The sequence below is a fragment of the Panthera tigris genome, chromosome E1 (assembly GCF_018350195.1).
Source record: "Panthera tigris isolate Pti1 chromosome E1, P.tigris_Pti1_mat1.1, whole genome shotgun sequence".
Classification (NCBI taxonomy): domain Eukaryota; kingdom Metazoa; phylum Chordata; class Mammalia; order Carnivora; family Felidae; genus Panthera; species Panthera tigris.
The window spans coordinates 31,157,994-31,173,835 of record NC_056673.1 but is presented as its reverse complement, the minus strand read 5'-3'; the positions used below and the strand labels follow the sequence as shown (position 1 = coordinate 31,173,835).

Below are 15,842 nucleotides of genomic sequence, written 5' to 3'. Positions count from 1 at the left end.
AGCTTTATAACCTTAGACCACCAAGTTAACCTTCCCAGACTTTGGTGCTTTCAGAAAAATGAGGGTAATAATCTTAGGAGTTGTATAAATGCTAAGTTGAATAGCATAGTGTATGTATATTGCTTAGCACAACCCCAGTTACAGCATATGTAAGCAGGCAGCCCTAAGCCTTATTTGAAACTGTGTTCAAGCCCTCTTTGACCAATAAAAGTCTCCACTCTGACTGGAGTGTTCAGAAACACAATTTGAGGGTATGCCTTTTATAGAATTCTTTTGACAGTTCCTTCTTTTCTTTTTCTAAAAAATTTTTTAGTATTTATTTATTTTTTGAGAGACAGAGAGAGCAAGTGGGGTAGGGGCAGAGGGAGGGGAAGACACTGAATCTGAAGCAGACTGCGGGCTCTGAACTGTCAGCACAGAGCCCAATGTGGGGCTCAAACTCATGAACTGCAAGATCACGACTTTAACTAAAGTCAGAGGCTTAACTGCCTGAGCCACTCAGGCGCCCCTCCTTCTTTTCTAATGTCATTGTTCTTAACGTTTGACAGAAATTATGGATGAGCACGTGCTTTCTATCAGAAAATACTCTTCTGAAATTAAAAAGATAAACTTTTCTTTTTGATACTCAAATGGAGGTCATATTTATTTTGCTTTAAATGACTGCCAACATGTCTTTTAAAAAGTCACTTACCTAACTCAATAAAATCTTTAATTTTGGGATTGATCCCTCAGTGTAGTCTAAGAAGCCAGCTAAAAAGGGAAATCTGTTCAGTTACCTTTAATAAACCTTTAAATATATTTAAATTATATGTTGAAGGTATTTTTCTTCCTTCTACAACAGAGAAATAAGCACTATTGCGGTAATTTCTTCTATGGTTTGTTTTTATAGAAAAAAAATACTACAGATAACAGAATCCATTTGATTGTTTTCCTATCATCATACTTTTCTAAATGTTGTTACTGGTATGTACTGAGTATATGGGGTTATCTAGATCTAAGAATTTGATTTAACAAGTGGTTTGAAGAAAAAGTGGGCATAGATCCTCTAGGCTAACCTGTGAGTGCTAATTTACTTTATCTTAGGGATCCTGCCTTTCAGATGATTATAGTCACCAAGGAAACGGGCCTTGGTCTGAAGATCCTTGGAGGAATTAACCGGAATGAAGGTCCCTTGGTATATATTCAGGAAATTATTCCTGGAGGAGACTGTTACAAGGTAAAAATTAAAATAAAAATAATACTTCACCAAAAACCAAACCTACTAGTGGTGAGGTTTGTTTTCCTACTACATCAGTAAATTTTTAGTATTAATTGAATGTCCCGGTGACTATTTCTCAGTGAAAGATCTTATAAGAACTGGAAAATAGGCCTTTACCTTCAAGGAGCTTTAACCTAACAAATAAATAGGAAGTAAACATGAAATAAATTGGAAAATAACAGATTTCAGAATCTTTTTTTTTTTTTTTAATGTTTATTTATTTTTGGGAGAGAGAGAGAGAGAGAGAGAGAGAGACAGTCTGTGAGCAGGGGAGGGGCAGAGAGAGGGAGACACAGAATCTAAAGCAGGCTCCAGGCTCTGAGCTATCAGCACAGAGCCCAACACGGGGCTCCAACTCACAAACAGTGAGATCATGAGCTGAAGTCAGACACTTAACCAACTGAGCCACCCAGGTGCCCCCAGACTTCAAACTCTTAACTAAAGGTTATATATTTTTAATAATATGCTATTTAACTCTTATCCAAAGTCTGATTTTGAGAAATTGTATTTGAAGGCATGTTATCTCTCCACTGCTGAATTTGGATTAAGTCAGATCACTTAAACTGGAAGTACCTTCATATTTAGCCTCTCCTAAATGCAAAATATACAGACTCAGCATATAAATTCTGCTCATCTCTGAATTTGCAGTAATTCTTGTTTAGTTTGTTATTTATATCACGCTTTAGTTGCCCACATGAGAAATTAGATTTAGACTTAAGACCAGAAAATACCTTTTTTTTTTCTTTTCTTACAAATTAGAAAGCCTTACTCCCCTCTTTGTTATAAGAAATATATAAATCATGATTTCCTTTTTGCTCTGGTTGCTAGAAAGCTCAGATCCACATTTGAAGTACAATATCAACAACTTAGTTAACAAACTAGTTACTATATTTTCATTTTCATTCCTCCTGAATTTCATTTGCCATATCTGTTTTACTAATGTGATTCTATCTGTCTTTTGTTGAAAATTGCCTGCAGTCCTTTTTGGAGAGATATAGGATATAAAGAATTTCATAAAATAATTGTATTAACAGCAAGCTATAGAGCATGAGAAAGGATCCTTTTAACATTAAGTTTATTCATATTGTTGTTCTTTTAGTTATTTTGATTCAATAAATAGTCCTGCCCTTACCTCCACCCTCACCCCAAACATTTGTTTAGCAAGTAGTTTATCTAGGCAACTGGATTTTTATTCCCCTTGTTAGGAAAAAAAAATTAGTTTCGCCAATAATTTCGAAAATAGTAGAAATGATTTCAATTGTTTCAAGCTTGTTGAGATAATAGGATACACTTACCATGTTGTAAGTGTTATATAATAAATTTAGGATATATAATAATACAGACTTTTATCTATTGAATTTAAATTATTAACCAAATAAAGTTTACTTAAATACTAAGGTGTTTAACAAATTCAAACAAAAAATAAAATTAGTCTTGTAAGAATTGAGATGTTTATGACTGCTTTAGTTGAGGGACGTGTGTGTGTGTGTGTGTGTGTGTGTGTGTGTGCACTATAGCCAAGTTATTTCTTAGACCACACTTCATACAGTGTAATAATAGATCATGGTATCTAACAAGTGATAAAAATTTGCTATTATGATACGCATCAGTTTGTGCTTTTTTATTCCAATGAAACATATTTATAGTTAAAATAATAAAGTGATAGCATGCTGAGTGACACTTAATCTGCTATCAGTGGTAGCAGACTGGGAAATTAAATACTTTCTCTTATTGGTTTTTCTTAGAATTTCATTGTTTGGAAGGCTATCAAAAAGTAGTCATTTAATGGACTATATTCTATATTTACCACTAGAGAGCAGCACAGAGTTATTAATGTTCCTTGACAGTATCTGGTCAAGTCCAAAGGAAGAAAACAGCCAAAACAGAGAAAGGTGGAGACAGAGAAGAATAAATACACTTGCAATGCTCACACTCATTTTTGTATACTTCCTCAAGATGGAGAGTTACATGCATATTTATTCTGCAAATACAAATTGATGCAGTTTTATTTTTAAATGTTTTTATTAATAATAGCATTTACTGTGTTCCAAATACTGTTAGGCATGTTGATAAATTTCTAATCTGTGCAAAATTTCTGCATAGTAGATGTATTCATACAATAGGAAACACAGGCTCATAAGATTATCCTTATTAAGTTGCTGAACTGAGCACCTTCATATTTTTAAATGCATATGAGTGCTTTCACTTGGTCTAATTATAATATTCTGTTGTTTGAGAGTTACAATATAGGTAATCCCCAAGCTTATAGATGGATTATCTTGCATTTATATTCCCAAACTTCATATGTTAGAGGGCTATTGGAACTCAGAAGAAATCTTTAATTAATCACAGCTGCCTGAACCCTCACCCCCACCCCCTTACACATGCATGAATGTTTTCCTACTGGGAAATACAAAATACAGTACTGGTTCAGTAACCAAAATACCATGTTTCTTTGAAAAACATATTCAAACTTGGGGCATCTTGACAATTTTTCCATTGCAATAGAAGGAAAGATTCTTCTATCTCAAAGTGTTAGAGACAGCCTATAGGATGAGATTAGATGTACTAGGTACTGAGGAAATATGAGAACTCCAAGGCCCTTTTCACCCCACCAGCCAGTTCCATATCAGTCTGGAGTCTTTAGTGTTCAATCTTAGACCTTTTTCTGGCTGAGATACTCCTTTGAGCTTCATACTCACATGTCCAATTGCTTGGTCAGCATTTCCACTTGGATCTCCTTAAGGCATCTCAAACTCACTGTAGTTGAGGCAAGAGTCATGATAGTCACACCATAGCCTCATCTGGCCATCTCTTCCCAAAGAGAGCTTCTTCCTCTGTTCCCAAACTTGATGAATGACACCTTCCAGTTGTACCAAGTTCGAAAACCTAACAGAAGCCTAACTACTTCCTCTCCCTTAACATTCCTCCCCAGTTTTATCAGCACATGCTGTTGACTTTTTTACTCTCTAAATATCACTTGAGCCCATCAGTCTTCTTGATCTCCACCACCAGCACATAGCTTTTAATCAGATCTCACAATAGCTTTGTCTGCTTTTATGCACCATGCCTATTTCCTCCCCAGCCTATCTAACTAATATTCAGTTGCCTGTATCACGTGACTTCTGCCCTCTACTTCTCTGGCTTTCCATTTTTATGCTTCCGGAGCGGTATTTTTTCAGTTTCCTGAAGTTCTTTCTCATATGCTGTACCCTCTGACTCAGAACACACCCATGCTGCTGCCGCCATGACTTCCAAATGTCTATTCAAAGACTAATTCCTAAGGAATGTGTTCTCGGTGCCCTCCAGTTTAGGCCAGGTCTTTTTTCCTATATGTGCTCCTAGATCCTGTTTCTTTCCTGAGATATCACCGATCTCAGTTTGTAGACACACATCCATATCTGTACTTATTTTATCAACTCTGTCTGGACCACAAGACAATATGTTTCCTAGGTGGGAGGATTCTATCTGGTTTTATTCACAATAATACCCTTAGTCCCCAAAGTGATGCCTGGCATAAACTAATTGCTCAGTTAATATTTATGAATGAATGATCCCTTAGTCATTCTGTCATGTTTCTGCCTGTTCCCCATTCCCCTGCCACCATCTGGCTCCATACCAAGTCCCCTTCTTCCCTTGTCCTTTGTGTTACATTCTGGACACAAACTTTCTTTGAAGTTTTCACATGTTTTTGCTTCTTTGTTTTTCTGCTAATAGTGTAAGGAAAGCAGGCAGTGATCAAAAGCTTTTCTTCAAACCTGATACTACATTTCATATATCATTTAACTGATTCTAAGACCTATATTAAAGCACATACATATAAGCTCTATGAGATGAGTCTTACAACCAATTTCATAGTGTAATTGGCAGCATTTTTTTCTCTTAGTGCTGTGTAAAATAATGGCCATCTTACAGTCAATGTCATCTTAAATTTGATAAATTCAGGACCTTTTTTTTTTTTTTTAAGTCAAATCCTGTAGGTAAAGACAGCGATCACACAGATGTAGATACTAATGGCTAGTCATTGTTCACAGAGGATCGAAGTAGGACATATTTATCTTTCAGAGGAAGTCTGTTTTCAGAATGTGCTGATCCTAACCGTGGAACTCGGACCAAGGCCTCTGGATGACATAGTGTCTAGAAGCCAGTCCCATCAGTGGAAGCTAAGGAAGTAGCAACCCAAGAGGGTTCACTTTACAAGTCATTCTTTTCTCTTTTGCCATTATTACTACTGTCTGAGCCACCTTAATTTTCTCAGACTGTTTTCTGGCCCTGATTAATTTATTGTGGGCTTATTGTGTACCTGGCTGGGGGAAACAACCATGAAAAGGACATGGTTTTGGCCAACTGAAAAAAATCAGGGCTGCTAGTTTGGAAGTTGCTGGATTAATGTGCTCTAATAGGAGAGAAAAAGCTATGTGGATGAATAGGGACAGCACAAAGTAAGTGTAATTACTGAGATAAGTAAAAGTGCTTTTGGGAAGAGAGGAACAGATAAGTAATTCCAGGCGATTGGGGCAAACTTACCTCAGAGCGAATGTTTGTACTTGGCGGTGAAGTTTAAGTGCCAGTTCATCAGGTGGAGAAGTGATGGGGTAGGTGGTGTGAACAACATTTTCTGAGAATAGATTGAAGAATTTGTATGCTGAGGAGGGAAGGTGGATGGTGAGGCTGGAGAAAGTAGATTGTAGGTAGTTTGTTGTGCTGAGTCTGGGAAGCTAAGGAATTTCAACTTTTCCTACCCATGGGCAGCCTTTAAAGGTTCTTAATTAGAGGAGTAAATAGGATTAAATTTGCTATCAATGTGAAAATTACAACAGGCATGGAATTCTGATTCAACTCACCTTTATTTGACACCTACAGTGTGCTAGAATTTCATCTATGTTACTTAATTACTAATAGCAACCTTGTGTGATAGGTATTTATCTCCACTTTACGGCTAAGAAAATGGAATCACATAGAGATTAAGCGTCTTGCCTAAATTCATATTAGTAACTGGCAGTAAAAGAAGTTGACAGTTTCTGAAAGTAATGGGAAAAGAACGGGAAGTCTTGCAGGAGCCTTCCCTAGTATTCAGGAATCAAGAGTTAGTTAAATCAGAGTCAGGCTGTATAGATGGTTTCTGATAACATGGTAACATGTTATTTAGAAAACTATATGATGGTTATTGTAAATGAACAGGGCTGGTGGTTTTTAACAGAAGTGTCTAAATGGTCAGGGATATGTTATGACTTCGACATCTTTGTAAATGTCAATGCAAAAGAATGCAGACCCTGAAGGTGGGCATGTGAAAGTGCTTGGCGCCTTGCCTGGCGCCTTATGCAGTTGCTCAGTAACTGCTGAATCAGAACCCAGACAGTGTGGAAGAGGCCTCGGCATGTCCCCGAAGTTAGTATCTTCACATATACATTAATCCAACTGGGGCAAGATTCACTGGTTTTGAATGCCAGACTTTTACGGAAATAGCTGCGTTTTAGTTTGCAGGTTCTGACTTTTAAACAGGTTCAGAAATTCACATGATCAGCTAAGATCTTATTCTAGGAGGCAAAGAAAAAAAAAAAACGCTGTAAATACTTTTTAGTAAAGGAAAAAATATATATAAACACCAAAAGCTGCAGTTAGAGGGCATTATTCTTCGTCCCTTTTCTGACTCTTGTCCTGATGGAAAATGCTACTTCGGTACCTCAGTGTGCTTTAATATAAGATACATTAAATTGTGTTCATGGGAGCTTTTCCCTCTGTACTGCTAATACTGTACACTCTGAGAAGAAAATGTGGAAGATAGCAGGTCTGCTGAAACCCTGTTGCCTACCTGTTTTTTTTTTTTTTTTAATGTTTATTTGTTTATTTCTTTGAGAGAGAGAATGCGCGAGCACACTAACAGGGAAGGGGCAGGGGCGGGGGACAGAGGATCTGAAGCAGGCCCTGTGCTGACAGCAGAGAGCCCAATGCAGGGCTCAAACTCACGGCCCGTGAGATCATGACCTGAGCAGACACTTAACCAACTGAGCCACCCAGGTGCCCCCACCTGTGTGTTTTCAGTAGCCTTTTCCTCTGCAACCCTGACAGCCAGCTGTGGTCTATATAAGATACGTGGATACGGGAGCTCCCTCCAACAATTTTTAATTCAGATCTATGTTTTTTGTGGATTTGTGGATTAGCTCTTGTGCCTCTCCCTGCCCCCTTCCCCTCTCACTCTCTCTCTCTATTTGTTTATGAACATCTAGCTAGCAAGTTGTAGAGCTCAAATTAGCATTCGGGTCTATCCGGCTGCCACACCTCCTGCTCTTTCCTCTTCTGTCCACTGTGTCTGAAGGCCCCTGCCCAAATGGAAGAACTGCCATCTGACAGTATGTACTGTCTGCCACCCTGATTCTAAAAAATCCTTTTTTTTCCTTGTCAGTGTCCTTTAATTTTTTTTTAATGTTTTTTTTATTTTTGAGAGAGAGAGAGAGAGAGAGAGAGAGACAGACAGACAGAGCGTGAGCAGGGGAGGGACAGAGAGAGAGAGAGGGAGACAGAATCCGAAGCAGGCTCCAGGCTCCGAACTGTCCGTGCAGAGCCCGACGTGGGGCTCGAACTCACAAACCGTGATATCGTGACCTGAGCCGAAGTCAGACGCTTAACCGACTGAGCCACCCAGATACCCCTCCTTGTTGGTGTCCTTGAAAGCTTTGCTCCAGTGAAACAGAGCTTTCTTCTGTCTTCGTTTTCCCCTTTTCTCTCCCTAAATTGTTGCCAGGCTTTGTGATACAAGTCAATAGTAGTATAGCCATTAAATTTTAGTTGCAATCTACCTTATTGAACTGATTCCAATAAAGAGCTGGAACCATTGATTCCAAATGGCCTAGGGCTGGATTTAATAATGACATTTATTTAATTTCACTTACTTATTAATTTATTTTGAAATTAGATTAAAAATTTCTCTATTTGACCCTTACTTCCAATATAGAACTGGAATATAAAGCCAAAACATAATTCAGCTAGCTAAACACATTGTTGGGGCAGATATTATGAGCTCCTTTTTATTTGGGGGGGATGGAGAATTTCTTTTCTTTTTGATGATGTGACATTTGACACATATAAATGGAGCATAAAAATAGAATGAACACCTATGAATCTGCTTAGAGTTCACTTAGAGTTACTTAGACTTAAGAAGTAGAAAATTTTAGGTACTACTCAGGCTTCCTGTGTCCATTCCCTGATCACATTCCCCACCCTTCCTCCTGGAAATAAGCACTCTAGAATTTTGTTTATTCTCCCCCATTATTAGCCTTATCTTTTTGCCTGTGGCAGAAAGGTTGTTTTTCTTGTTTGTTACTGTTTCATCTTAACCTTGGGTAGATAGCTGTTCTAAAACAAAAATTTAGCATATTAAATTACAAGCTAATGTACATAAATGTCTAAGTATGTCTGGATAGAGTTGATTTACATGCATATGTAATCAAACTCTGTAATAAGGTTTGGGCCCAGGCAACTACAGAACTGTGTTTATAAAATCTTATAAAAAAAAGCTCTTTCGTTTTACTGAATATGTAGTATCCTTCTGGTAGGTACTTTGCTTTGTCTTTTCCAGCATTACTGTTGTGTTTTACTCCTCATACATTTGTCAGTAGAAGGGGGGAAAAATCACTTGTCAATATAGCACTTGTGTTGTGTTCTCTGACTTTGCTAGTTATATTTATAAAATTGAAATTTTCAAATTTTATGTATTTTAAAATCAAATTTTTTTTAGTTTAATTTTTTGAGTAATGTTCAGAATTTAGAAGAGTTGTAGAGTCATGCATTTAGGTTATAGTGTCTTTTACGTAGTATTTGAAATGACATTTCCATAAAATTTTTTGATATTTTATATTTATTTATTTTCCTGTGTACTTAGTATTCAGTGTAAGAGATAGCACTTGGTATCTTTTTTTTTTTTTAATTTTTTTTAATGTTTATTTCTGAGAGAGAGAGAGAGAGAGAGCACAAACAGGGGAGGGGCAGAGAGAGAGGGAGACACAGAATCCAAAGCAGGCTCCAGGCTCTGAGCTATTGGCACAGAGCCCGATGAGGGGCTCGAACTCACAGATCGCAAGATCATGACCTGATCTGAAGTCAGACGCTCAACTGACTGAGCCACCCAGGTGCCTCACTAAATATCTTTTTAAAAAACAAAAAAAATAGCTATTGTTATTTAGTAGTGAAGTAACTATAGATTACCATTATTATATATAATGAAGTTCAGATTGAAGATCAGTTAGTTTTCTAAGGAATATATCTTAGAATATATCGTAGATAAGACTTTGAAGGGAGATATTTCCTTGAATTTGTAGAACTTAATTAAATGCCATTAGGGTAAAAATCTAGCTCTTTTAACCATATAAGCTTCTTCCCTCATTACAGAAATATTGCCTTCTATCTTTGAGAATAATTGAGACATGTCTTAGGAGCTGAAAATGAAAAGAGCTCATTCTTCTTTTCCAGTTTGAATTAAGGAAAAGGACAGGTAAAGACTGAGAAACTTAAATTAAATGAAATCTTGTCATCAGTAGGCTCTGTTCTTATCCAGTTAGGCTAGTTATAGCCAGAGCTGGGTCTTAGCAGACAACGCAAGGCAGCCGGTTAGAAGTGGTCATCCTTAGTAGGACATGAGTAAAGCTGAATATACAACCAGCTAGACCTGCATCCCAGGAGTTATGACGGATCCAGTAAAGAGCTGAAATATGGGTAGGATCAATCTAACTAAGATCCTTGACTGAATTTTTAGAAATCTTACTGCGGAGGGGCGCCTGGATGGTTCAGTTGGCTAAACGTCTGACTTGGGCTCAGGTCATTATCTCCCAGTCCATGGGTTCGAGCCCTGCATCAGGCTCTGTGCTTGACAGCTCACAGCCTGGAGCCTGTTTGGGATTCCGTGTCTCCCTCTCTCTCTGCCCTTCCCCCACCCATGCTCTGTCTGTCACTCTCAAAAATAAAGAAACATTAAAAAAAAATTTTTTTAAATCTTACTATGGAATGAATCTTACCAATTTGGTGGGATGAGAGATGCAGGAATGCTCAGAAACTAAAGTGAATGAGTCTTGCACTCTGAAATATTCTAGAATTATTTCACTTTATCACAGAGTCAGAGCTGTATCTGTCTCATACGTAGTACCAAGCTTTTAAAACAGGTCTTTTCCTGGTGTGCCAGGCAGGCTGTGTCTTAATCTAGGCATATATGTATTCATGTATGTCTTCAGGATTCTTTAGTGTGCAAATTTAGCCTGTGTATGCACGAACCATTCCATTTCATCCACATGTAGGCAAACTAGCTAAAAACTTTTTGCTATTGAAGTTCTTTGTCCAGTATTTTCTTTTCACTCTTTTTTTAAGAGACTGTTGACTAAAATTTTTCTTTGGTTTGGTTACATCAGTTTTTTTTTTTTTTTAAACCATCAATCTTAGTTTCTTTATATATATTACTTTTTTCGTTAGGATGGACGTTTGAAGCCAGGAGATCAACTTGTCTCAATAAACAGGGAATCTATGATTGGTGTATCCTTTGAAGAAGCAAAAAGCATAATTACCAGAGCCAAGTTAAGGTAACTCTCCTATCCATAAAGTAGAATGAGTTTTTTAGCATGTCTTCTCAAAAATAGTAATTTAAGAGACTTAAATACTTTAGACCCTAAAAGAAGTATATTTTCATAATATTTGAAACATTATCTTAAAATTCAATTGTACCATATCCATAACCTATCCATAAAGTTATTGCTTTTTAATGCTAGGTCAGAACCTGCTTGGGAGATAGCCTTCATAAGACAAAAGTCGGATGGCAGTCATCTAGAAAATCCATCTTGTACATCCCTTTTACAAGCTTCAGGAGAATATGGACCACAAGCCTCAACATTTAGCCTTCTTCCTTCTCCCCCTGAAATACTAATTCCAAAGACTTCATCTACTCCCCAAACTACAGATACCATTTTATCTTCTTTTAGGAGAAATCAGGTAATCTTACATTTCTCTGTATATTTATCCGGTCTGTATATTTTTATGTTTGTTACATACACATAGAATTATAATTTCGGCAATGCAGTTTATTTACTTGAAAGATCTTTTCTTTTTTTCCTGCTTAAGAATTTTATGCTGTGCCGTGTCAATAATACAGTTTTTCAAGTCAGTGTGTCTTTGGTTCAGAAAGTCAAGATCAGGGAGGGCCTTGCAAAGATATGCCTAGATAGCACTCAAAACTGTGTTAGGCATGTCATATTTATTTTCAGAAAATGTCTAATGGTTTCTTGTTATTCCTATTTTCTGCTTGACTGAAGACAGGCAGTCTACCTTTTTGTTCTTAGCTTATTCTCCTGCACAGTGAGACAGTAATCCTGATTACCCAGTGTAGGTGGATATGGTTCCCTCACGTGTGTATGCTAATACCTAGTTCACCCCAGTAGAATCACACAGAAGGAGGAGTTTCTACATCAAAATCAGCAGTTCATTACTAATTGCTGCAGTGCCCTAACAAATCAAAGTTAAAACAAATAGAGCATATACTCTTAAATTCCATGTTAGCTATAGAACAAAATAGGAAACTCAGGTAGGCTTTCAATCAATGGAATAAAATTCATCAAAGGTAATTTCAGTTTCAGGTGCCTGCTAATAAGATGCAGAGTGTAATATTATCTGTCAGCCTCTTCTACTTTTTTTATTTGGGGTTATAATACCTTTCCAAAGATAAGGTACATGGCCTTATGTTTTGTTGTCCTTGGACAGCATAGAGCTGAAAGCAGTTGTTACCTTTAATTCTGAAATGCTTTGCTTGAAGATAAATATACCAAAATTTTAGAGATTTCATATTTTTTGGACCACAGCTTTAATCTTATAAACCATTCTTTTTATGTTAACGTGAGCTTCTAGTCTGGTCTTTGACCTACTTTAGAAAATGACATTTTATATTCTTCCTTTTCTTTCATAGATAAAAACTGGATACAAGAAAACAGAACAGACTCCAATTACTTCTTCAGAAAACAGCCCTACGGATATGTCTAATACAGGTAAATGCACATTTAATTCCTCTTTACTGTTATTTCTTTCAATTACTCTTTCTCAACGAGGAGTACATAATGTGACTTAATAGACTTTAAAGAAGGGTGCATTATGCCTTTTTTCCTTCAATGAATAAAAGAGTAAAATGAATGTATTGTGCAGTGGTCCTTGTTCGATTATGATTTTTATTAGAAATTTTCCTTAACAAAGAGTTGAAATTTTAAGATGCATTATCATAGCAGTATCTGTGAAGCTGTAATAACCAATGGACGGTTGAAACCAAATAATGTAAACTCGCCTTTAAATCAAGATTAGGCTGCCTTGTCCTTTTAGTGAAATACTGATGAGGTTTATTAAACCCACCTTTAAGAGATATTATAGATAGGAGCATAGCTTAAGAAATATGTTTTTTTAAGAAGAGATTATTATAGATGTAAGTTAGAAAGAACATCAATGTTATGAATTGAATATTATTGCTTATGATTACCATAAAATGATTTACTGACTTTTTAAAACAATGAAGTATTAACTGTGTAACCTACATAAGAAAAGAATTTTTATCAAACTGTAAAGTATCTGTTAGTGGCTGAGATATCAAGAAAAAAAAGCCTTCCTTTTAAATTATCTCCAAAAATTAAGTACTACAACAACAATCAAAAAGCCATGCTTATAGAAAGGAAATTTTAATTACATATGTTTAAATTATAATGCAAACTGTTACCTGTATATTTTAATTTTTAATGGCATTAATCTAGATCAAAATTGTAAAATAAGGACAAGTTAGTATAAATTATATAGTATGATAGTCCACTTGGGCTACTGTAACAAAATACCACAGACTGGGTGGCTTATCAACAACAGACATTTATTTCTAACAGTTCTGGGGGCTTGAAGTCCAGGATTATGGTGTTGGCAGGGTCCCGGTAAGAGCCTTCTTCAGGTTGCAGGCTTACCATCATGTCCTCATGTGGGGAGGCAGTAGGAAAGCCTATGGGATCTCTTTTATAAGAACATTAATCCCATCCATGAGCTCCTCCCTTATCACCTAAGGCATCTCCTAATGCCATCATCTTTGAGGGTTAGGGTTTCAACATGTGAATGTGGGGAGGACACAAACATTCAGACCACAGCACACAGGCACCACACTTAACAGGAACTTAAAGCAGATTCCATAGTGGTTTCCTCTGATTTGGAGCAGTATTTACCAGTGGGTCGGCAGCAGTCTTTAGCCATAAATTATATGCCCTTTTACTGAGTGGAGTCTGTTGACTCTTAGAAACTTTATTAGTATTATCCCCTTAATGTAATTAATTTCTATTCTCTGGATGTATTGTTTTTTCTCATGTGAGAAAAAAAAAGATAAATGAAAAAAACAAACGATGGTGAGGATACATTTATATAACATATTTTTAATTTGGAAAGTAATTGAGGGGCACCTGGGTGGCTCAGTCGGTTAAGCATCTGACTTCAGCTCAGGTCATGATCTCACGGCTTATGAGTTCGAGCCCCACGTCTATCTCTGTGCTGACAGCTCAGAGCCTGGAAACTGCTTGGGATTCTGTGTGTGTCTCTCTCTCTTACCCTCCCCTGCTCACGCTCTGTCTGTCTCTCTCTCAAAAATAAAATAAACATTAAAACAAACAAACAAAAAAAGAAAGTAATTGAACTACTCAATGCTTCTCAGTCTTTTATTAATTCAAGAAGCATTTACTGAGTATGTCCTATATGTAGAAAACATAGTTCAGTAGGAATTATGAAGGAGTTAGGATATTTTCCATGAACTATTTAATAGTCTATGGTGAAATAAAACATGGAGTTAAAAAAAAACTTTCATTATTCAGATTAGAACATATATACGTATGTGTCTATTTTATTGAATAACTGCTGTTTGCAGTGTTCTTTGTTAACTGGAGCAGGATGTGAGTGGTCTTCATGCTCAGAGGAACATACTGTTTTGTCACAAACAGTGCAAAGACATGAAGGAAGTGGATTGAGGAGAGAAATGGGTGAGCGTGGTGTAGGGAAGGCACAGGCTCTGAATGCAAATGTCAGACCCAGACGTTCATGTCTTTGCTCCTAAATTATCAGCTGTGTGACTTTGAAATAGTCGCCTAGTGGGTCTTTGTGAGCTAATACTCCTGTGTGAAATCATGCACATCAGGCACTTAACACTGTAATTGGTACATAGCATATGCTCAGTAAAGTTTGCTGTTACTAATATTACAGAACCCACAGACTAAGGTGTAGCTCAGATAATATTCCAGGGCATGTTTTTAGAGCAGAAGCAAAAGCTCCCATCCTTTAATTCAATTCTGCATCCTCCCGCCACCCCCCAAAACTAGTACATAGTAAAGGATTTGCCACAACATGCAGAATTCTTAGCAAAAAACAGACATCATCCAGATCTTGAAAGAAGTGGTAAACATCATTCGATGGATGAAGGAGATCATCCCAAGTGAAGAGGTACCATGAGCAATAGTAAAGAACTAAGGACCAGCTAGGTGTCAGATGATCCTAGGAGGCAGATCTGATTAGAGCAAAGGGATCCCAGAGCGATGAATAAAATGAAGTAAATTTACATCAGTGACTAAAATAGACAATACCATATTTTGTAATAGAAAAATGATTTAATGAAAAATACATTTGAGTGAGTAAGCTGTATGAAAAGTAAATATTAAAATGCAATTAAAACAGAACAGTTTCCTAGGGTAGAATTAGCATTGAGTTAGTCCTAGATTTTTACTTTCACATAAATGTCGTAGGCCAAATGTTTCTGTGGGGGGAAAAAAAACCAAAATCAACTCTAAATTATCTCTAGGTAACTTATCTATGTTGTGATTTGTCTGTTATAAGCACTTAATTATAGATTGTTCCCAAATTAGACCATTAACTGTCACATCTAAATTCCTTTGGCCAGCTGGTATTTATTAAAAAAATGTAAACAAGTTTTAATGTTAACCTCAACAAAAATTAAACTTAATTGAGGCAAATATACCTCTGTTCCCATCTCAAAATTATTCCAAAGTGTAAAACTGGTTAGAATTTTAAAAATCCACACACTAGTCGAATATGTTTTTAACAACTTTTCTATTATATAAATTTATTTCAGAACCCACAGCCATTTGGTTACCTATTGCTATAAGGTAACCAACACATGATCTTATAAGTGGGCTGAAAACATACTAAAGACATTCCTAAAAAAATTAGTAAAGAATTATTGCGTGAAGAAATGTTATCGTTGCTTTAACTTTGCCATAACACAAACCACAGTCCTCCCACACTAAGGTTTTAGAACTGAAACCAAATAGTGATAGGGAAAGATATCCATGGAGGGTTCATGGTACAAACCAAATGGTTTTGATCCTGCCCTCTTAAACATTCTCTTTCTTCTCCTAAAAAGAGGAATAGAAAAGAAGATCCAAGAGAATAATAAGCCATCCTTTGAAAATCCTCACTCCCCTAGAGAGGAGCAAATCAAGAGCTTGAGGCCAGAATTGAGAGATGTCACTGGCAAATGGGAAAAGCTGTCTGTCTATGGAGGCTTTTCAGGTCAAGCTATTCTGAATTACCAAAGCAT

At 36.6% G+C, this 15,842-nt stretch overlaps 1 protein-coding gene across 6 annotated transcripts in view; it reads left to right on the top strand.

Moving 5' to 3' along the window:
• STXBP4 (syntaxin binding protein 4) overlaps window positions 1-15,842 on the top strand; it is a 168,453-nt gene that overhangs the window by 16,975 nt on the left and 135,636 nt on the right. For 5 of the 6 annotated variants that reach the window (XM_042966314.1, XM_042966313.1, XM_007086693.2 and 2 more), the window contains 4 exons: window positions 1,084-1,216; window positions 10,715-10,821; window positions 11,008-11,227; window positions 12,195-12,273. In XM_042966314.1, the coding sequence (XP_042822248.1) occupies window positions 1,084-1,216; window positions 10,715-10,821; window positions 11,008-11,227; window positions 12,195-12,273 (539 nt within the window). The remainder of the gene's footprint in view (window positions 1-1,083; window positions 1,217-10,714; window positions 10,822-11,007; window positions 11,228-12,194; window positions 12,274-15,842) is intronic. The other variant, XM_042966315.1, reaches the window with a different exon arrangement.